Source organism: Hippopotamus amphibius, chromosome 9, assembly GCF_030028045.1.
Source record: "Hippopotamus amphibius kiboko isolate mHipAmp2 chromosome 9, mHipAmp2.hap2, whole genome shotgun sequence".
Lineage (NCBI taxonomy): Eukaryota > Metazoa > Chordata > Mammalia > Artiodactyla > Hippopotamidae > Hippopotamus > Hippopotamus amphibius.
The window spans coordinates 1,663,631-1,686,796 of record NC_080194.1 but is presented as its reverse complement, the minus strand read 5'-3'; the positions used below and the strand labels follow the sequence as shown (position 1 = coordinate 1,686,796).

Below are 23,166 nucleotides of genomic sequence, written 5' to 3'. Positions count from 1 at the left end.
GAAAGGAATCCCTGGAAGAACTCTTTCTTTCCTTTCTCAGGCATCTGTGTAATCTGATTCTCAATTGTGATTGTCCTAGAGAAACCACACCAATTTGTCTTGGATACTTCCTACTGTCCCATCATCCCTTGATTTTTTTTTTTTTTTTTTTTTTTGGTGGGGGGCAGGATTCAGAATTCATCATGTCATTTAGAGATGACATTATGATGAAAAAGATGTATATTAAGGATACATATTTAAATTTGACCTAGAACAAATAAAAATTCTCTGCTCCGCAAACCTAAATTTATTCCCAAACCTAAAAAAATAGCCCTCTTACAACTGATTCATGAAAAAATTACTTGTGTTCAAAAGTATGTGACTGTCCTTCTCACTAAATGACAAACAGGAGAATTGCAGGGTTAAGGGATTCTGGCTTTGGTCTTTTCTTTTTCTTTCCCACCCACTAGACTAAGTCTGTTCAGAGTAACACAGAGACACTGAACAGTTTGGCTAAAGACATCAAATAGCTAAAAAAACTTAAGTAAGGAGCTTAAGATATTTCTTAACTGTGAGTGTCACCAAAAAATATCCTTTACAGAATTGGAGGGAAAGGCTCTCTCCAACATAGCAAATATTGACCTTTCTGAAGAGCAATTTGGACATACATAGGAAAAGCCTTAGAAGCATGAATATTCTTTGATCTAACAATTCTAATTCTGAAATTTACCTTAAGAAACCAATTCAGGATGCATACAGAATTTTAGTCTCAAGGCTGTTTATCACTGTGTTGTTTGTAGTAGTGAAAATTTAGAAACAACCTGTATGTCCAAGTGTGAGGGGACTGATTGGATAAAATGGTTGTCATATGGTGGGATACTATGCAGACATTAAAAATAATGTAGCATTTTTAATTATAAGGAGAATTCTATGTTGTATTTATTGACAAAAAGTAAGTGATAAAAATAGTATGTACAGTATGATCTCACTTTTATTTAGAAAAATCACTGATTGGATTATACATTGATGTCTGTCTTCTTTTTGCTTATTTCTGCTTTCTAATATTTTTATAGTGACTATACAGGGCTTTATAATAAGGGATCAGAAGATAATAAAAAAAAACCCTGAAATGTCTTTCAATTGTCCCATCTACAGGGAGATTCCATGGAGCTAGAAATCTGGTGTCTGGAAATGAATGAAAAGTAAGTGCTGTGTCTTAGGGTCCTTCATTGTGATAGCTGAGGATAAAGTGCTCGGCATCATGTGAAAAGCGGGGCTTTGTATCAGTCATGGAGAGTGTTCTGATCACTTAACAGAGCCAGTGGGCCTTTGCTACAGTTTGCTTCATGCTTGGCTTCCAGCCCAGGCACAGCAATGACCTTCAGAGGGAGTGTCAGTCCAGAGAGACTCAGACACCACGGGGAGAAGAGCAGAGAGAAAGCTGAACAAGGATTTGTTGTTTTCCCAGAGTACAGATAGTTCTCTGATTAAATCCCATGAGCTCTTGTAACATGACTACTCTGTTTTGTCTGTTTTCTGTGTGGCAGACATCCAATAAGATTTCCCCTCACTACTCCTTTAGGCATGCTTTGTTGGTCATGGATTGGAAATGCATGTTATTTTCTTCCTCCATTTTCTTCTTTCAGAGCAGATTAGCTTACTTCCTGCCCAAAGCTTTAGTTTTCAAGAATATATAGGAAAATTGAGGAAATAGCAACACATCAAAAGAAAAATCTTATTAATAAGTGGTATGGGCATTATTTCCTTTCTTAGATAGAAAGCAGCTGCCAGGTTATAGTCCAAAATTTTAGTACCAAACACTTCTCTGGATTTCCTGTTAGATGTATAGAGGTAGACTGCTTGTAAGATAGTGAATTGAAATTGTTTACACTGTCAGTAATACAATTGCAATATTGAATTACTATTTTTAGCTGTGATGCTTTATTTCTTAGAAGGATAACTGCTTCAAAGATAGGAAAAAAAATATGTTGGATACCTTTTGGTGCCCACCTGCCTTTGTCTAGTGCATGAGAAAGTGAAGCTTTGGCTAACTTCAACAATCTGTTGATAAACTGACAAAGAACTCTAATTACAACTTTAGTTCAGAACATGTTTTAATAATAAATTTAATCTTATACAGTTCCAGCATTTAATTTGCAGCTATCTCTGTTGACTGTAATACTCTGTGAAAGGTTAGACTGCAAATCAGATTATATTCTATCAGAATTTATGAATAATGTTAACAGATTTTTTTTACATTTTGTAAATTGAGGTATAATTGATTTTCAACCTTGTGTTAGTTTCTAGTGTACAGCAAAGTGATTCAGTTATATATATATTTTTTTTTTCTAATGCTAACAAATTAATCTCTGTCACTAGATGGAACATAACTAATATCTCTACTCATTGCATTTCTGTTGTTTTTCATTAGCGGAGTAGGAGAATACTGATCGTGTCTTTGCTCCCCAGGTGTGATAAAGAAATCAAAGTTTCCTATGCCGTGTACAACAGACTGTCGTTGCTACTGAAGTCTCTCCTTGCTATAACTAGGGTGACGCCCGCTTACAGACTCTCCAGAAAACAAGGGCATGAATATGTCATATTGTACAGGTAAGCAGCTCACCTTCATGATGTGCTCCTCAGCCTCATCGCTTTGCGCATTGTCTGACCGGCATTCAAGTGTCCCGTGATTAATTTTTGGACAGGTGTTTGGATAGTTGATGCTATAGCTTTCTCCCTTCTGAATCTCAGCTTTTTCCAAAGCAGCCAAGTTCTTATTCTTTTGTTTGTGCACAGTCATGATTCCTGTGGAGTGGATTTTGAAGTCCTACTGATATATATCTCATTGCTGGAAAAGGAGCTTAAGACGTTGAAAAACAGGCTGTCCTGGGAAGACGCCACAGCATTCTGTATCCCAGAGTTAAATTAAAACTTTTTGTATAACAAACTGCTGGTTCAGTTTTGTTTTTAATTAGTTGTCTGTGGATGTAAAGAACTGGTTGACAGTTCTTTGGGTATTTTCCTTGTAGGATTTCACATCAACATATATTTTTGCTTTTTTAAGGCAAGCGTTGCGGTAGGCCCAAGGAAGAACTATACAGAGGCCCAGCCCTACTGGTGTTGCTAATCTAATGGGCGAAATAATTTGGTACACGCATCGTCACAGTAAAAAGCAGGATTTGCACAGCAGTGTCAGGAAAAAAGTACTGTGAAAACAGGAAGAAAAAGTTTGTTCCGGATGGGATAATCAAGACAGGCTTCATGGAGGAAGTAGCATTCCAGCTAGACCTTGAGGCAGAGAGAATTTCATCTGGTAGAAGTGAGGGAGCATGACCCCTCCAGGCAGGGTGTACAACAGATGGCAGGGCATACATGGAGGACGGGAAATGAGCTGTACGCAGATTATCGAATGGACCAGAGTGGTGGTGAAGAGGATGTGTAAAAAGTGTGCGAGCAGAGCCTGGAAAGTCAGGGGTCTGCAAATCATCCAAGACTCTGGTTCCTATTAGTGATGAGCTATGGGTTTTAGCCTTTGGCTTACATGTATAGAGCTGATTTTGAGAAGAATTAGTGTAGTAGGATGGAAGGACCAAGGTTTAGAGACTTAACTAGTTCTGTTGAAATAATCTAGCAACCCTTCCTATGCTTATTTTTCCAAGTCTTTAATACATTTTTGTTGTCTTCCCAGGTTTCAGGATGAGTATTCCATTTGAAAATTACTAGACTTTTATTCAGATATGATGGATTACTTTCTAACTCTTATTTCTCATTTACCTATGTTAAGCTTCCTTCACTTTGGTTATTCTGTAAGCAGCCATGCTACACTACTAGTCATCAGCTTAGTTGACTAGGACTCCTGGTGCTTTTCATAGCTGTGCTTCCAGTCTTCATTTCTCTCATATCTCCTGGGAGATAGGTGTTTGTTGCTCCCTGATGGCCCCTCGTTAGGATTGCTTCTTGAACACAAATAGCTGTAGTTTAAACCATAGAGAAGCGGGTTATCTCAGGGGTAGATTTAGCTCTTTTTTTTTTTTTCTGTTTGTACTGTTGCTAACAGGTTACAGGGTCACCTTATAAAATTACACAGTCGTCTTGCTTGGTTTTTTGTTTGTTTGTGTTGCTGGACTATCATTTTTTCCCCTAATCCTGTAGATCTGATACCTTCACTATAGAAAAACATTGTTGTAAAAAATCATTCTGAATTTGTTTTTCATCAAGACTGCATTAAAGTTTTATGGTGTACTATCTGTGAAGAAAACTTTTGCTTAGCCCGTGAGTGGCATAAGAATATAGCCAAGAAAAAGTGGAGCATAATCAGGTTGTTTAAAGCTCTGTGCCAGTATTCAGGTGACTGCCAGCGTGTTATGGGAGGGCACCCAGCAAACTCTCCTCTGGCAACACTTTAGTAACATCATTCGTATGTTGCTTTATGGCAGGTGGCAGCAAACTGTGGTTAGCAGACCACTGGCTTGTTTTTATACATGCAGTTATTTTATAGCATAGCTACCCCATTCGTTTATCATTATGAGTGGCTACTTTTGCAGTGTAACAGCAAAGCTGAATAGTTGCTACAAACTATGTGGTTCTCAAGCCTAAAATATTTATTAACCGATCCTTTATTTTTTTTTTAAATGAGAAGGTTGTGCTGACTTATCTTTAATGTTTGTTTACTTATTTGTTCATTCATTTATTTATTTATCTGCACCAGGTCTTAGTTGTGGCATGCAGGATCTTCATTGCAGCATGCAGGATGTTTAGTTGTGGCATGTGGGATCTTTTTTTTAGTTACAGCATCCAGGGGTCTTTAGATGCGGCATGTGAATTCTTTTTTTTTAATTAATTTATTTATTTTATATATTTGTTGGCTGTGTTGGGTCTTCGTTGCTGCATACGGGCTTTCTCTAGTTGCTGCGAGCAGGGGCTACTCTTCATTTTGGTGTGCAGGCTCCTCATTGTAGTGGCTTCTCTTGTTGCGGAGCACGGGCCCTAGGCGTGTGGGCTTCAATAGTTGCAGCACGTGGGCTCAATAGTTGTGGCTCACAGGCTCTAGAGCACAGGCTCAATAGTTGTGTCGCACGGGCTTAGTTGCTTCGTGGTATGTGGGATCTTCCCAGAGCAGGGCTCGAACCCATGTCCCCTGCATTGGCAGGCAGATTCTTAACCACTGCACCACGTAGGAAGTCCCGGCATGTGAATTCTTAATTGCAGCATGTGGAATCTAGTTCCCTAACCAGGTATTGAATCCGGACCCTCTGCATTGGGAGTCTTAACCACTGGACCACCAGGGCAGTCCCACTAACTGATCCTTTAAACAAAAGTTTGCTAACTCCTGCTTTGTGGTGTCTTTCACTTTCGTGCGTGTATTTTAGATATACACACAGACACAGACACACAGACACACACACACACATAGTTTTCTTTTTTCCCATTCCAGACTATAATCTGTGAGACCTAAGATTCAGATTTATCCTGAATCTTTTTTCTAATTTATCTTTATCTCATCCCTAACATCTAACCATAGAGCTTTGTAGATTGTAGGAGCTTAGTCTTTATTGAACAAACACATGTATGTGTTTAATTTCTAACTATATTGCTTGAGAAATATAAAAATACCTTTTAAGTGTTTTATAATTCAGACTTGTAGCTAATATAGACTAGCCTTCCCAGGGAGGTTAATGGAAAGGTTCTGCTGTGTTTATATTTTTAAGATAGTCTTACTTATTCTGTGGTGGAAAAGATTTTCTAATTTCTTAACCAGTTTACTTTGGAATGACTTTTGATAAGCACAGTGAGCTACCTTTAATTGAAGACCATGCTTCAAAATCTAGTACCTTCTATTCCATATCTGAAAGTTGCTAACTAAGAGAGTAGATCTTAAGAGTTCTCGTCACAAGAAAAAAAAATTCTGTAACTGTGAATGATGACAGATGTTAACTAGACTTAGTGTGGTGATCATTTTGCAATGTGTACAAATATTGAATTATTATATGCCCTTGAAACTAATATAATGTCGTGTGACAATTATACCTCAATTCTAAAAATCTTGTACCTTCTAATAGTAGTCCCAGACCTATTTGCCAATTTTATTTGTATAGTCTCTGTTTCCCAGTAGGTATACTTTACAAACACATTGCAGGAGCAGGAATAAGAAACTTAAATAGCAGTTTACAGTTAATTTTTATTTTCCTCATTTCTTTAACCAGTCCTCTCCATATACATCCCCATGTCTACAGCTTGATCAAGTAATAGCAGTATTGCTCCGTTAAGAGAGACATGTTCACGCAGATAAGAAAAGAAGGGTTAGTTTTGTTTATTTTGTTTTTAGGTGTTTGGTATGCAGGCCTTTAGAATAAAGAATCAGGTAACTTTTTTTTTTTCTTTCTTTCTTCCTTACAGAATATATTTTGGGGAAGTTCAGCTGAATGGCTTAGGAGAAGGTACGTATCATGGTTGAAAAACATCTGTAGCGTTAAGAGGGCTCCTGACTTCAGAGATGTGCTTGGATGCTGCCTGTAATAATACGTAGCTGTGATTTTAGTGTGTGTGATACAAGTAAGGAGAAGACAGGTAGTTTGTCTAAAGAGCCACCAGGGAATGACTGAATAATTTCCCCCCAGATTCCAGTAACTCAGTATTCTTTCTTATCTTTTGTACAATTATCTGTTTTCCTAATTTTCTATAATGAACATGTTAAAAAGTTTCTGATGAGTATCCGCAATGTTGAAAAATTGGAACTGAAACCAGGAAAGCTTTGTTGTAACGCCCTGGCTCTTTCTATACTTAGTTCTGGGGTGGCAGCTTGGGTGGGAGCGCAGTTACTTCATAAATTGAGGAGTTTGTGTGAGAAACTCCTTGTGCCCCTTCACTGTCTTATTGATACACCTGGACAGGGTTGCTTAGGACTAGTTTAAGCTTTAGGACTAATAATCATTTTACCTCTTTGAAGGTAGGATTATCTGGAAATAAATGCTGTTTACCCTACCAATATAAGGTCACTATAGAATAAATCAAAGGAAAAAATATATATATGCACATGTGTATGAAACTGAGGCTGCTGCACTCATGGTGCTAAGTGGGTAATGCCAGAGACTGTACAACAGCCTTAATGGTTCAGGGAAAGACACGGGGGGTAGTGTCAGTATCCTCTGAAAGAAAGCTAATTATTTATCTTTTCCTAGGTTTCCAGACAGTTCGTGTTGGGACAGTGGGTACCCCTGTGGGCACCATCACTCTTTCTTGTGCTTACAGAATTAACTTGGCATTCATGTCCACCAGGTGAGGAAAGAACCTTGGAATCCAACAGAACTCTTCCAAAGATATTAAAGTTGTTTTCCTCCAAACCCCATGGCTAAGCCTACAATTCAGCGTGGCCATTGCTTAACTCAGAGAACCCAGTTTCCAGGTTGGAGAATCTGAGTGTCCCAGAGCCAATGTAGAATTGGTGGTTTATATTTAGGGAGGCAGTAGTTAAGGCTCTATGGTTCCTGCCAGTAGATAGGAGGTGAGGGGCTCTTTGAGGGCTTCAGGGGGACTGACAGGGCATTCTAACCAATACGGCAATCTGCTTACTGCATTACAGGCACTTTGAGAGGACCCCACCTATCATGGGAATTATCATTGACCACTTTGTGGACCGTCCCTATCCCAGCTCCTCGCCCATGCACCCCTGCAGTTACAGGTGAGGAATGTGAAACACGCTTCGCCAAACTGCAGCTAGGCAGAAGCCTCTGTCTTGCACAAGTCCACAGCACTCCCCTGTAGGAAGGGGGCACTGATGGGGACGCGTGGAGGGAAGTGGAGTGGCAAGCGTTCATTCTTGCTGCTGCCTGTAAGGTGTACCAAGTCTTAGAAAATTCTTGGATATTTTGGACCTTGACGGTAGTGATTTCACTTTTGATTTGATTTGATTTAGAGACTACAAGAGTGGCAGTAATTTGTAGAATGCCCTTTGCATACTAAATGGTTTTCAGGTCACCACTGGCACAATTCAGTTGGATACATCAGAATCAAATATCTCCAGGCCTAGATCCTAGATAATAGAATATTCTGGAGATTGGAAGAGATTTGTATCAGGAGAAATACTACCTTCCTATGAAGGACTCATAAAGTTGGACAGGTTTTATCTTTGGAGTCTAGACTTTTGTTTCACTGCATTCTCTATTGCTGATAATTCTTTGGCCCCAACACTGGCCAGGCTTAAGAAAATACTCTCAAATGATATGTCAGGTAAAATGTTTGCATTTAAAAAAAAGCCATTGTCAACCTCTAGATGCTGCTTTCTGGAAATGTTTGAAATTATCAAGGACTCAACACACCTCTCTTGCCATTAGGAACTCTGCCTGAAACAATTCATGTCACAACTTGCACCCTCATCTAATATGTCTTTGTATACTTCCTAAAATCGCCTGCCATCAGTCAGTTCCTGATTTCTTTTCCCCTTACTATAGAACCACCGGTGAGGACGCTGGAGTAACGTATCCTTCTGTGGAAGATTCTCAAGAAGTGTGCACCACCTCTTTTTCCACCTCGCCTCCATCCCAGGTAGGGGGAAACAGGTTCTGGGGTGGCGGTAGTTGTTTGGTACATATATGGGCCTTATGAAATGGTGTCAAAATTTAGATACCATCTCTTTGGTAGTGCTGGTGGTGATTATTTCAGGGGGTTATTTTGAGCAGTGAAGGAGAGCCTTCTTATCTGGCAGGTAATGTTTCAGTATTTTCAGTCTGCAGTCTTTCTTAACCTGCAAGATTACATGTAGCCTTTACCTTCCTGGGGCCATCTTAAAATTCGCTAGAAAATCAGTCACAGAAAGTCCCTAGAAAATCAGAAGTGTGTTCTGGTACCAGAGAGATACTCTAACCTACACTTGCTAATTTGGTAGCTGCTGCTGCTTTGAAGTGGTAAATATGGTTCCTAATCATGGAAGGAGCACAAAAGGAGTCCATGACTATTTAGCATAAAATGCCAGTAAGACCCTAGCTGTGCAGTGTTTCTTCATATTGACACAGATACCTGCCTATCTGCATTCTCTCTCTGAACATTTTTAGCCGTTAACTTTTTCACTTGAGTCCATCTTCAGTATCAGTTCCAATTTCAATAAAACACAGGCTCCGAACAATTTGAGAGCTTCCCCAGAGACGCGCTGTGCCTGGTACTGAGACTGCTTCAGGTACGGGGTCACTTCTGCCAGCTGACTGAGTTTCAGGGACACATTGCTTCCCTTCCACCCCAAGTTGTTCATGTTCTACCCATCGCCTGCCCATCATCTTTCTTATTTCTCTCCTCTTTGCTTTCACAATAGACAATTCTAGACCTATGTCAGTTCTGCTTTCCTTTAAACGAGCTCCAGGTCATTCCTTTTCACCATCTTACGTGGGGGACCCAACAAATTAATTAGCTAGCCACACATTTTTATTTTCTATGTTTTCTTAATTCTGAAAACATGTAAATTTATTCCATCCTGGGTTGTTAGATACTGGATTAAAATACTAGTGCTGATTTGTTTTGAAAGCAGCAGTTAGGCACAAAAGCTAACGTGTGTGAAGGACTTTACAAAATCCATGGATCACTATGATTTCTATTGTTCCAGTTTAGAGATTCCGGTTGTAAAGTTGCCGAGACAGTTTGGACTGGGGGTGTGGGCATTGATATTCCCCTCCCCCACTCATATATTGATCTGGAGGCCTGGATGTCGCCATTGCTCTGGGAGGGGTAGTAGCTTCTGTTACGCTTGCTCACATAGAGCAGTCCTGACCAAAAAAGGGGGGGAAAGCCCACTTTCTTACTAGTGCACATTAGTGAGTAGGTTGTTTTCTAAGGTCATTAAAATGGGACTATGTCATTAAACAGTTGTATTTTGTTTTACTAGTGATAAATTCATAAACCACATATAAACTTGGGAGATACAAGGGATGGTGAGTCTGGGCTTTAACACGTCAGTGTGTCTTTTTCTCTGATACAGTGGAATTTCGACCCAACCCCAAAAGTAAAGGGAAGTTAAGTAGTTTCTGTACCTGATGTTTGCAAAAAATCTTCATTAACCTGTGTAAGGAGAGCCTGTATTTTTCATGGTATCAGTTGCCTGTTATGTCTTGTTACAGTTTAAAAGTAGATCACTTCAGACTTCCCTGGTGGTCCAGTGGTTCAGACTCTGCACTTCCAGTGCAGGGGGCGTGGGTTTAATCCCTGGCTGGGGAACCAAGATACCACATGCCGTGGGGCGTGGCCAGAAACAAATAAACAAACAAAAAAAGTAGATCACTTCAAGATCTCATCAGTACTGAGCACCCCTGTCACTGCTCCCTGAGCACCTCTTATCAGGACTGGGACAGTTGGGTGAAGAAACACTCATTTTGAACCTTCATGGTAGAACAGAGAGAGAAAAATCATTTGCCATCGGTCTCCTTGTTCCTGTAAATATTGAAATAGTTTCTTCCTTGGTTTAACCTAGGGAATTGCATAATTGTTCAACAGCTTCTGTTTGAGCTTTCGCTAGAATCCAGTAAATAGATGTTAACGGGCTGGGTTTTTGGGGGGTTTTTGCCAACAAAATAAGGATCATCGTGTCATTTGGGCACAGAGTTGAGTCGATAGATAGTTGTGACCCTGAACCTGCTACTGTGACTTAAGGTCCTACCTCCAATTCTAGGCATTAATTAGCTAATTGGCGAGCCTTAAAAATGGAACAGCAATACCCAAAACAATCATCATGCCCATAAGTAGCTTTGAAATCACGAGTTTTGAAAATGCCCTAGCTTTTACTCTATCACGTTCTCCTGCACCATCCGGGACTGGGGTGAGAGCACACGCACACCCCCACTCAGATTCCCTGTGTGATGTAGAAACGTTTGCAGCTGGTTACCTGAGCATTCTAAAGTTCCAGCCCACAAATGTCAACTGTTTGAACCTGAGCCTGCAGATTCTGAGTCCCCAGAAAAAGGCTTTCAGGTAACATCCTAACCTCAGCACTCTCGTTTCTGCTTAGCACACCTTGTGTCTGTTCTCAGTACCTTCTTGTTGGAGGCTGTTCTCTAACTTCCTCCCACCCTCTTTTGACTGAAGACAGACTAATGCTTGGTTCAGTTTCACCAAGTTATAGCAGCTTGACTCAGCTTTTGTTTCCACTCGCTCATCAGGGAGAGCACAGGGATAAACCTCACTTCTTCACAACCCTTCCAAGCAGTCCTTTTCGGAAGGCAGTCGCGCAGCCTCCTCCCTGCTTCCCTCCTGCCGTCACTGTACGTGTCAGCCTCTATTGCTGCTGCCCTTACCAGAGTTTTTTCACTTCTTTCTCAAGTCCCTTTTCTCTTTTCTTCTCTTGTTTCTCCTGTCTCTGTGTGTGTCTGTGCACAGTGTGTGTTTACTGTCACAAAGGCACATTTTCAGACCCCTACTCCTGTGGTGACGGACACTCTGAGGGTCCCCATGGCAGGACTGGCCTTTTCCCATCAAGTGAGTCCATATTGGGAAGAAGGGGATACAATCAGATGGTATCTTTTTATTTAAAAACTGTAAATAAAGTAAAGTACAGGGTAGAGCTATTTAAATATCCCCGAGTGTTCTGTGGGTTATTTTGAGGCGTGGTAATTGATTTTGAACAGGATACAGCCATAGCACAGCAGCCCAGAATAGGATTTGTCATTTGCCCCTCCTCCTACCATTGATGTGAAAAATACAGTCATTTATATCTTTTTTTTCCAAAATAAACCATCCAAGAGTGGTTTTCTTTCTTTTTCAGTATAAATAGGAACCCTCCCAAACCCAATGGTGATGGAGGGTGTGATTAGAGAAGATGCCTTCTATTTCAAAGGGACCCGAAGGTCAAAGGAGAAAATAGAATGACCTGGGAAAAACTGATGACTTTGGCTCGGAGTTCTGTCCAGGCTTGTGTTCCACAGGTCTGTTGGGCGGAAACTGAAACAGTTAGCTGAACCCCTGGAAAAAGGGGGAGCAAGGAACTCATCTGAGGCCTTTGGAAGGCACAGAGCTGGGATTTCAGTCCCACTGCAGACATGTCTGTTTCCTTATTTACAGAGTGACGGCCTGGGCTGTCCTTAGCCCTTACGTCAGGCTCCCTGCCCCGTGAAGGCTGTGGGCTGCGGTCCGTTCCTCACAGTACGCATACTCCAGGATTGCCTGTGCTTTCCTCCTCCTCTTCTCTGCCCCTCTTTGTTTTTCTCTCGCTTAGCTCTCAAGCTCTCGCCTTTCCTATCAGCCTGCTGCCCTGGGCGTTGGATCAGCTGACCTGGCTTATCCAGTAGTGTTTGCTGCTGGCTTAAACGCCACCCACCCTCACCAGGTATCTTTAAAGACGGGGAGGACACTAGGGGTTCCTGTGCTGTCGCCCCTGCCCTGACACAGTTGAGGGGCCTTCTTGAGACACCAGCATTCTGAGTGTTCTGAAGCAGAGCTCTTCTGTAACTTTGGAGGAGTAAGATAGTTCTGAGAGGGGGCCTCTCAGACTTCAGAAAGGAAAGAGTAGCGTCCCAAGTGTTTTCTCCCTCTCTTTCCCTCTGTAGTCATTTCCATGCGTGTCTTCCATGAACTAGCCCCAGAGAGGATAAAGATTTCCAAGGTTTCCTGCCCACGTGGTGGCAGCATTGGTGATGGAAAAGCTGGAAAGCAGATACCGTCATGCTAGGCCGTGAGTTTCCCCTTTTACCTGACACTGCCATGACTCACTGTATTTTTCCATTTTTTCCCCAAAGCTGATGGTTCCTGGGAAGGAAGGTGGGGTACCCCTTGCTCCCAGCCAGCCTGCCCATGGTGCCCAGGCTGACCAGGAGAGACTGGCAACCTGCACCCCTTCTGATGGGGCCCACGGTGCTGCTGCCACGCCTTCCAGCAGGTGAGTGCACGCCTTGGCTCTGCCGCTCTTCAGACCAGGCAGGGGCCTGTGCTCCCCGACACGTGCTTATTCGGTATCAGTAAAGAGTAGCTTTCAGCACTGGCTCAGGCTTGGCCTTTGAGGGAAAAACGTGGAATCCTGAAAATTCCCGATAAGGATCTCACGCTGCACGTGGTGTGTGAGCCAGCCCGCCTGGGCACTGCTGCTGCCATGGCCAGCGGCGAGGGCTCGGCGCTTCTCCCCCTCCTCCCGTGAAGGTGACTTTCGGGTGTTTCTCTCTTAACCCGAGGTTGATTCCCTCCGTGTCCTCCGTGTTTCCTGCGACCAGGTGTTGTTAACCATGACCCTGACGTCAGGAGTCACAGTGTGTCACAGGACCGATTTTCTTTTTCTGCTGTGTTTAGTTCCTCATGGAGATGCTTTAAATACAACTGTTTTCGCGCACCAAAATTAAAAAAAAAATCTTTGTCTTTTCTGATTGCAGAAGTGATACAGTCTGTAAGATTCAAAATTTGAAGACTGATTAGGTGATTAGGTGGAAATGAAAGTTCTCATACTCCCACCCTGCAAAAATCACCACAGTTACCTCCTTTTAAAAGACGAGAGGATCTCAGAGGGTTAAGGAATTTGCCTAAAAGAGAGCACTTCGCTCCCAGAATGGCAATGCGCAGGCCTAGCTCCTCGGAGTGCAACGCCCAGGCTCTCTCTTTCCATTACTCTCCTGTGGGAAGCTGGGCCTGTCTTGACCTGCCCTGCCCTCCCTTAACTGGAAGGCCCCAGAGATAATGACGTGGATTGCCCTACCACGTCTTAAACGAACTTTCAGATAATAGAAATTCTGGGTTTTTTCCATTCCCACAGTGGAGTTGGAGGAGGGGGAGATTGTTTGGGACGATCTTTCTGTGCCATCCATCAGGAAAAGTAATCACTTTCATTCCTGGCTCCCCAAACGTCCATCCTCTTATCCCTCCTCCTGTTAGAGAATCAAAGGAGGATCCTCTTAGTCGTTTTACACTCTCGTTTTCTGAGCCTGGATTCCTGGGGTGTGACTGGGAGCAGCTTAAGATAGAGGACCGTGGTCCTCCCTGCTGGCTGGAGTGCAGAGGCCACTTGGATTGGACTGCGCAGTTCTCCCCATCTGGAGCCCCTGCTTTGGGGCTTTCCTATCCCCTGCTGCTTGCAGGGCTGTGACCACTAGTCTGGCAGCCATAGCATAGGCCCCTGTTTCTGCTGCCCCGGAGTCCCCTGTCTTCCGGGACTTAGCATCATTCTAGAGGCAGGGCGCGGGAGCAGCCAAACTGAATGTGTCATTGAAAGACCTTGCTGAACAGAGGGACGCCTGGGGGCCAGCAGAGGGAAGGAAGCCTGGTATGGAGCTTTAGATAACATAACAAAACAAGACAAGAAGACCGGGAAAAGCTAAAGCCTTGAGTCTGGCTATGTAATTAGATGAATATTAAAATGTGTTATTTATGGAAGCCGCGAGCCTGCATGGGTGAGTGCTGGATGCAGGGTGATTGGTGCGTAGCCTGGGCATCACAGGTTAAAGTTTATGTGAGCGTCGCACAGTTGTAACACAAGCTTCATTCACATACGCATAATTTTCCGTTGTTCCAGGAAATGCAGTCCTGTGCTCTCAGCTCAGAAGGGAGGGTGACGGTGGCAGCAGCCAGACCTCATATTGTCATTTCCTGCACGCATGGCTGGTGGGCAGCAACTCCTGCCCCAGGCAGCAGCCCCACGAGGCAGTGGGTTTATGGGGAAGCAAGCAGGCTCTGCTGTGGTCTGAAGATGAGAACCAGCGTTCCTTTCTTTCTGCAGCGAGGACACTGAAACTGTGTCAAACAGCAGTGAGGGTCGGGCCTCCCCTCGTGATGCCTTGGAGACCATCTTCGTCCGGAAAGTGGGGGCTTTTGTCAACAAACCCATCAACCAGGTGATTTTTCTGCCCTGCAGTCTGTGAGAACGCGCGAGCCCTTAGAGTGTGGGCTTCCCTGGGCTCTGTGGGACCACTGAAATCGCACGTACAGCTGTGTTGTGTGGGGGTGTATGTGTGACGTCCCTCCAGAAAAGTTAAGAACTATTGCTCTGTGGTCATGGAGGAGGGGAGACCACGCCCCTTAGTGTTCATGCTGCGCTGCCGTGCCCTCGCCCCAGCCTAGCTTGAAACAGGAGGTTCCTCCCCCGCTCTGCAGTAAAGAACTGTTGTGATTGAATGAGTGTCGGTCAGGTCCCCGGAGCTGAATCTGCAGGGTCCTGGGGAGCCCTCACCCCGCTGGTGCTGTGGGCATGTGGTGGCAGGCAGGGGAGGTGGGAGGGGTGGCATGGTCAGCGGAGCGGTGCCAACTCGCTGGGGCCCCCCGGCTTCTGGCGGCCTCCACGCAAGCGGGCAGCCCGGGGGAGGGGAGCGCTGACCCTTTCTTCCGTGTCCCTTCAGGTGACCCTAACCAGCCTGGACATACCCTTTGCCATGTTTGCTCCCAGGAGCGTGGAGCTGGAGGACGCGGACCCCATGGTGAGTGCGCCCCTGGCCGAGGCTGGCGGTGAGCTGGCGCCGCGGCCGCCCTGCCCGCCGAGGCATCCCTCTCCCTCCACAGCCCGTTCGCCGGGCCCCTCGACGTGTGGTTTGCAGCTGTGCCCGAAACAGCCCCCCCCCCGCCTTGTCCTGAAACAGGTGAACCCCCCAGACTCCCCGGAGGCCGCCTCTCCTCTCCAGGGCAGCGTGCACTCCAGCGGCTCCAGCGGGGGCAGCAGCGGCCACACCCAGGACGACTTTGTCGTGGTCGATTTCGTAAGTCGCCGCCTCACCTTCCTGCACCTCTGCTGCTCTGGGGGCAACAAACCTGGAAGCATCTGTTGAACTCAAACAGGACTGTGGAGATCAGAAGGGCCGGTGTAGACGGAGGGAACGGGACGGGGGGTGCCGGCTGTGCGTGTTGGGTGGGGAGCCTGCCTGTACACCCTGTTGGGGCAGACATTTGGAGACCCGTGAGCAGGAGGCATTTGTGCTGTGTCTTCGGTTGAAATTCACCTCAAAATGGGGTTCTCCAGTGGTATCTGCACAGGTCCTGTTCATGAGTGGATAGCGCTTTTCGAAGGAGGGGAGTGTAAAGGGAGGGCCCGAAACCTAACCAGGGGAGAGGGACGTCATCACCAGGCTTAACTCAGCTGCCCAGAAGAGAAAGGTGCAACGATTACTCTAAGATAGGCCTGGAGGAGCCTTTTCTTTGCGAACTACCAGGAGGAAAGAGTGTTGTTGGTAGCTTACCCTCTTTGATTTTCCTCTGCGGTCCAAGGCAAGCTAAACTCCAGTCTGTCTTGTTTTTTTAAGAAACCGGCTTTTTCTAAAGATGACATTCTTCCGATGGACTTGGGGACCTTCTATCGTGAATTTCAGAACCCTCCTCAGCTGAGCAGCCTCTCCATTGACATCGGGGCGCAGTCCATGGCTGAGGACTTGGTATGGAGACCCCTCCCCCCACCACACCTCACCCTCTGGCCTCCTTTTCTCCTTCGATGGTCGTTCCTGCTCCACAGGACGAGATTTTCTTCCTGTTACTCCCCCATGCCCACGCCTCCCATCTTCTCTGTCACAGGATGGAGACTGTTGGACCGTTACCTTCCTCTGATCACACTTGAGATTTGCATTATGCCTGCGGTCATGCTCTCGAATGTGCTTGCGCTTATTTCCTCCTTTCCTCTGAACTCTTGTCACAGCATTTCTCACACATTCCTATTGTTTGGTGCCTGATGTCTTCTACTTGCTGACGCCACTAAGCCAGGCTGCTCCAGCAGCTCTTGCCATCAGCTGTTAAGCTTGCCGGGCAGATGCCAGTGCTACAGGGCAGAAGAAACAGCAGGTGACAAGTGCTGGTGTCTTTGCTCTTTCCTCAGAGAGCTCGCGCCCTGACTCTCGTGTTCAGCCAGGTGTCCTGAGACTGAGTGGAATGACCACGTCTCCGCTTAGGGCATTTCCTATTTCCTGTGTCCGGAGGGCAGAGGAGTGCCCTGCATAGCCACAGACTCAGGGTGCCCCATGCCACGAGATGTCAGGGTCCCTCTGCCTGAGGTGGGAATATCACCTTTTATGTGGAAATCAGATGAATGGCTGTAGGAATAGGAATCTAGGATTCGCTGCCCTTGATTTGCTTTAAACAGAAAAGCATGCTGAGTAGTAATAATACAGCAGTAATGTCATTATTAGTATGAACATTTACTGAAGCTTTCTAGGAGCCAAGCATTTTTTGAGTGCTTTACGTGAATCCTCAGCGACCCTAAGAGGTAGGGTTTCTTATTATCCCCGTTTACAGGTGAGGAAACGACACTGGGAGTGAGTAACTTGCTGGTGGTTACGCTGAGCCAGCAGAGCAAAGCTTCCGGTTTCAAGCTCTTAACTGTTGACTCTCTGGCCTCTCATTTGAAATGTGCTTGGAAGGAACCAGAGTCCAAAGGATCTCAACGTGAGGCTGAAGCCAGTACTAGCCAGTTGCCCCAAACCTGCCCGGGCATCCAGCCTGTCTGGGCTTCTTTGTCAGTCCTGTGGCACCAAGCACCTCATGCCTGTCAGGACGTCTTCTGTGATGGCTGAACTCTTCAGGTGCAACTCCATCGGTGGAGACAGACCAGCTGATCAGGGCCAAAAGGTTAACTAGTGGTTGATTCCTGAGGGCCGTTAAGCTCCACTCCTCATGGTTGTGTTTTCTCGTTTTCCTTGTTCGCGCTCAGCCTGCTCTACGCCACCCCCTTCTCAGCTGCTGTAAAGATGCAGGGACCTGCCGGGTCGGGACCTCTGGGAGCGTGGCTGGGGGTTCCGATGCCTGCCCAGCACCGGCCGTGAAGAAATCATTCGTACACTTTCTGAATTTGTAGGGCTCTGAACCTACTGTCTTATTCTAATGTGTCTCATCTGTGCCAAAGATATTTCACATTGAATTTCTCTGTGTCATCCCATTGTTGGCATGGTCCTTTTCTGTGTGTGGCCAGCTTGGATTCCCTAGGCTGTTCTGTCTACCTCTCCAGCCCCCACGAACTCCTGCTGGGCAGAGGCCCGCTGGCCAGTGCCTGCTCAGCTGCTTGGCACTTCGCTCTCTAACCCAGCCCTGCTGAGCCGGACTCTTGACCATGCTCCCTTCAGCCCAGGGTGCTGGCTGGCTTCAAGGCCCTACCTGAATAAGCGGCTTTTCTCTCCCCTCCCGGTACAGGACTCACTACCAGAGAAGCTGGCTGTGCACGAGAAGAATGTCCGAGAATTTGACGCCTTTGTAGAAACCCTGCAGTAGAAGTTGGTGTCCTCAAGTACCAGCAGCACCGCCTTTCTGTGGTCCCGGGAGACGGAGAGCCTCCCACTCGTCAGCTGCTCCCATCCCTCGTCCTGCTGCACGTCAGGTGGAGGGGAGGCTGGTTCGCTCACGGGGCCCGGAAATCCCTGCTCGTACCCCTCCTGGAGACTCACGGCAGCAGGGAAGGCCAGTGATGACACTGGAGAGGACTCACCCTCTGAGCTCCCTCCGCAGGGCCCTCCGCTTGTCCTGCCCTCAGCAGCTGCTTCACAAAGGCTGTCGTCCTGCTCCTCCTGCTGGCCCCCTGCCCCAGGTTTGCCCGGCAGCTGGCCCCGCGCCTGCCTGCCGTTGCCGTCAACCATTCGACATTCCAGCTGGTAGCCCAGAGCCGGGTGTGGAGGCGTGCGGAGGAAGGAGACAGTGCTGGGAGGAGGAAGGAAGGAAGCTCTCCTTCAGGGTCTTTTTCTCCCTTAGTTCTAGCATCTTCTTCCTCCCTCCGCCCTGTACACGGCAGGCTTCCCGCCCAAGGTGATGAGAACTCTGGTCAGCCATCCCCACCCCGAAGGCCGTGCCAGCCCGCCCACCCGAGCAGCCCTGGCGGCTGCCTGTGCTCAGCTACGTGGAGGCAGAATCCTGTGTCTCTAGGATTCTGTCATTGGAGTCACAGCAAAGCTTCTCTTTCCTCTCCTTCCTTCCCGTTACTGTTCCTTGGTTATAGAACACAGTAAATATTTATTACTTTCAGAGAAATCAGATATTTTATAGAGAAAACGTGCTTGAGGTTAGATGTTTTCACTTGGGGAAGGTTGGAGGGCCTCTTTCTGGGACAGCGCCTCCTTCTGTAGAGGTTCCTCAGATGCGGGGTTGCTGCTCTGAGGATTTCCCTTCCCATGTATGTAAGGTGGGATCCAAGAATAGGGCTGGCTGAGGGCAACAGAACCTCCCAGAATTGCTGCAGTTGGACTGACTTCAGGCCCTGCCTTGGACACGTACATATTCCCGGTGAGGACCTTGGACCTCCCGGCTCCTCCAGAGAGACGGACTGTTCTGGCCGCCCAGGACGTCTTGGGTGCGAAACGTGAGGGCTCCCCAGAGCTGTGCCATGTGTAGGGCCCAAGGGGCACTGCCGGTGTCCTGCTGTGGCACGAGGGCAGGCCAGACAGGCCCTTCCTCCCGGGGCGCTTGTTCCTGTTTCTCAGGGCTGGGTGATAGGCCTTCTCCTCCTTCCACCTGGGCCTGGCCACCACCGTTCTCTAACCACAGAGTCTGCACACTGCCCTGAGGTTTATCAGTTGCATTGGTTCCTTGTTGAGAAGCCAAAGCTGGGCATTTGGTTGACTTAACCCTTCAGGGATTGTTACTTGAGTAAGTCAAGGGCGCAGCCTCACCCGTGGACCATCTGCTCCTCGCCGCCTAGCTGGCAGCCCCTGCCGAGCAGGAGGAGCCCCGCCCTGCGCCGCCTGGCCCACCGGGGTGTTCATCGGTAGCCGCTGTTCTGCAGCAGAGCAGGGCCCTTCCGTCGCTTGTTAGTAAGTGCACATGACACCGTTCCCACCTCCGAGGGCTGGAGTCAGCTCTGCCGCCGCCGCAGTGGGGCGGAGCCCTGCCCCTGTGCACACATTCCGCGGCCACAGAGACGTGTTCCCAGCGGTGGCGTGCGGCTGGCCCTCCTGTTCTTGGGCCGGAGCACAGCTGTGGCCTTCTGAGCAAATCCAGGTTCCCCCGGCCCCGCGCCGGGCAGGGTGAAGGCCCTGGTGAGTCACGGATTGCCCCGCACACCCACCTCACCCCGGTATCTCAGCCCCTGCCCTTCCTCCAAGGCCGCGCATGGAGAGGGGCCTGTTAGCCTTGTCCCTCTTTGGCTCCTAGTTGTTGGCCTCTGCAGGTCCTGAAGCAGCCTTTCTTCAGGACCCCGCCAGGGAGAGGCCAGGGAGGCTGAGCCCTGACGTTGCGCTGACCCTGGGAGACGCAGAGCAGCTGTCCGGGCCGGCCCTTGTCCCCCAGCCCTGCACACTGGGGGGTGTGAGCCCTAGACTGCCTCCCGCAGCGCCCTGGGGCTGGGCTGGGACCCTCACGCCGCCTCTCCGGGTGGGAGAGCCCCTCCCCCTCCTCCGGCCTGCTGTATTTGAAATCTGGAGCTACACTTTAAAATGTATTCAGGAGATTTCCAATAAACTTTTTCAGTCCTTTACAGCCTCCTGGTCCTGCAAGCTGCCGAAATATCTAGCCCACTTCCTCCCACTTCTGGGCAGCCCCGGGTCACCAGCAGGCTCCGTGGAGGGAAGAGCGGGGCCATGTGAGAAACAAGAGTTCAGAATCAAACTGGCCGTTTGGAGTCCTGGGGCCTTGGGCTGGTCAGGCTTTTTTTTTCCCCTCTGGCAGCACCGTGTGGAAGGCAGGATCTTAGTTCCCCGACTAGGAATTGACCCCGGGCGCCCTGTATTGGGAGCATGGAGTCTTAACCACTGCAGCATCAGGGAAGCCCCAGGAAACCTCTTAGAGCCTCATTCCCCATTTCAGGGGTTGCGTGTTCAGTGAGATGACGTGTGTGAAGTAGACGAGCCTGTGAAGTATGCGTGGGGTGAAACCCTCAGGATGGGTAGGCCGCCGTCCTCAGCTCCCTGTCCTCCCTTCACAGCACAGCGCGCCACTCACCCTGGCAGCAGCCTTGGCTCAGGGGGAAAGTTTCTGCCGTGTTTCCAGCAGAGGCCAGGCCGGGGGCAGGGCACTCCCCAAGCTGCAGGGATGTTTGGCTGGTCTGGTGTGAGGGGCTGTGGCCGAGCAAACCAGACAGAGGGCAGGGATTGCGTGAAGTCAGCAGGACGGCCGGGGCCTGCGCAGGTTTACTGCCCTGATCTGACAGACAGCTGGCGCCAGGGCACGGGACTGGTCTCTGAGGAGCCAGGAAAAGTAGAAGAGCCCTGCAGGGATGAGTCCTGCCCGGCCCCCTGGGAACCAGGGGTAGGCGTCAGCCCTGGCAAAGCCAGCTCCTTCCTCGTGTTTTGCCTGCAGCGGGAGGCAGGAGCGGAAGGTAGAGCTGCTGTCCCAGAGGCAGAGGTGGTTCTAGAGGCTGGAGACAGACAAACCCAGGCAAGTCGCCTCCCATGCCCTTCAGGCTGAACCCAGGCCCCGGGGCAGAAGAGGGCTGGTTAGAAAATTCTAAATTCAGCTCAACCCTGGGGCGGAAAAGAATGGGCCCGCCCCCGGCTGCCACTTTGGGCCCTGGGAGGCCTTGCTTGTTAGTGGACTGCGTGTGATGTTGCTCCAGCCACCCGTCTGCGCATCCAGCCTCTGGGGCAGAAATGGCGAGAAGACTGTCCTTGGAGCGCTCACCTTCAATTGGGGTCCCTCAAAAGCAGTGTTCAATTGCCCCATGTCTGATAGTGTCCTGTCCCTTTAAGCCACGTCCTTACACTCTGTCCCCAGAGACCCACCGTTGCCAAGGCAGGGGGAAACCGGCTTTTGAGTCACTCAGCAGAGGCCCTGCCAGGAGCCCAACCCAAGTAAAGATCTCTCCATCTCCCGCTCCTGTCTCGTCATTTCCTTGGGTCACTGCCCCTCTGTTCTAAAGTCACCCAGCTTAGAGCTGAGCGAGCCTGGGAGGTAGGCCGCTGACACCTTCTGTTTGAGCGACCTGGACGAAGGCACAGTTGTGCAGGGGGCCTGGCTTTGGCCCGGCTTCCCCAGCCCAAACAAGCAATGAAGGGGAAAAAGAACAGGCCTGAGGCCTCCTGATGGCAGTCAGCAGGCAAGCAGTGAACAGCTGGAACTTGACCACTGTGCCAAGTGAGATTCTGGCTTGCCCTCCCTGGGCAAAACCATCCTTTTAAATTGTGGTAAAACACGTATACATTTTACCATCTTAACATTTAAAGCAAAGCAAAACCTGCTCAAAAGAGGAAAGCTGGACCTTCCATAGCCTCCACATGACTAGGTGGGGACAGCCAAGGCTCCCAGGCTGCTGCATGAGGTCGGGACTGTCACTTCCTTCATCTGTGAAACGACCATCATTCTAGTTCCCACGGGGCACTCACGCCGTTACGTAGTGTACGTTACAGTCGGCCCTTGCATCTGTGGGTTCCACATCCAAGAGTTCCCTTGATCTCAGATAGAAAAATATTTGTAAACAAAAACATTCCAGGAAGTTCCAAAAGCCAAACTTGAATTTGCTGCATGCTGGCAACTAGTTACATGGCATCTGGTGTAAGTAATCCAGGAAGGCTGTAAAGAGAGGCTGTGTGGAGGCTGTACTGCAGGTACACCACCGCTTCCTACAAGGGCCTTGAGCACCCTTGGACTTTGGTATCGCAGGGTGGGAGTGGCTGGAAGCAATCCCCCACACACAGGGAGGGATGACTGTATTTCCGATCTTCAGAGAAATGAAGAAACAGCCTCTTAGACGTCCTAGGTGGCGCAGTGGTGGAGAATCCGCCTGCCAGTGCAGGGAACACGGGTTCGAGCCCTGCTCTGGGAAGATCCCACATGCCACGGAGCAACGAAGCCTGTGCACCACAACTATTGAGCCTGTGCTCTAGAGCCCATGAGCTACAACTATTGAGCCCGTGTGCCACAGCTGTTGAGGCCCATGTGCCTAGAGCCCGTGCTCCACAACAAGAGAAGCCACGACAATGAGGAGCCTGCGCACCACAAGGAAGAGGAGCCCCCGCTCACTGCAACTAGAGAAAGCCCGTGTGCAGCAACGAAGACCCAAGACAGCCAATAAAAAACAAACAAACAAAAAGAACAGTCTCAGAGAATGGACCAGTTGTTAGACCTGGTTGTGAGTGACAGAACTAGGATTCACCCCTTTGACCCTAAAGCGCGTGCTGTGGTCCACTACGGTCCACTCTGTTTGGGGGAGAGAGGTCCTGGTCCCTGGCTATAGGATATAGCACTTGGTGGTCAGTTGGAATGCTACAGGTGCAAAAAAAAGGGGGGGGGGGAGGTGACGTCACACTTCGAAGCCTGGAATATGGTCAGAAAGCTGGCTTCACACTGGCTCAGAGGGAGCAGGACGAGGAAGGGGTCAGATGGGGTGGGGACTTCCTGAAGCCCTTCGGC

At 48.1% G+C, this 23,166-nt stretch overlaps 1 protein-coding gene across 4 annotated transcripts in view; it reads left to right on the top strand.

Annotated features, from left to right (window-relative positions):
• Positions 1-20,286, top strand: part of ATG13 (autophagy related 13) — a 40,463-nt gene extending 20,177 nt beyond the window's left edge. For 2 of the 4 annotated variants that reach the window (XM_057748951.1, XM_057748950.1), the window contains exons 6-17: positions 1,135-1,181; positions 2,449-2,589; positions 6,376-6,416; positions 7,158-7,254; positions 7,559-7,657; positions 8,427-8,520; positions 12,687-12,826; positions 14,648-14,762; positions 15,264-15,341; positions 15,501-15,617; positions 16,158-16,286; positions 18,028-20,286. In XM_057748951.1, coding sequence (XP_057604934.1) covers positions 1,135-1,181; positions 2,449-2,589; positions 6,376-6,416; positions 7,158-7,254; positions 7,559-7,657; positions 8,427-8,520; positions 12,687-12,826; positions 14,648-14,762; positions 15,264-15,341; positions 15,501-15,617; positions 16,158-16,286; positions 18,028-18,105 — 1,176 coding nt within the window. In that variant the 3' untranslated portion in view covers positions 18,106-20,286. Of the gene's footprint in view, positions 1-1,134; positions 1,182-2,448; positions 2,590-6,375; positions 6,417-7,157; positions 7,255-7,558; positions 7,658-8,426; positions 8,521-11,331; positions 11,431-12,166; positions 12,278-12,686; positions 12,827-14,647; positions 14,763-15,263; positions 15,342-15,500; positions 15,618-16,157; positions 16,287-18,027 lie in introns of all 4 variants that reach the window. The other 2 variants (XM_057748953.1, XM_057748952.1) reach the window with 2 other exon arrangements.
• Positions 20,287-23,166: the final 2,880 nt, after the last annotated feature.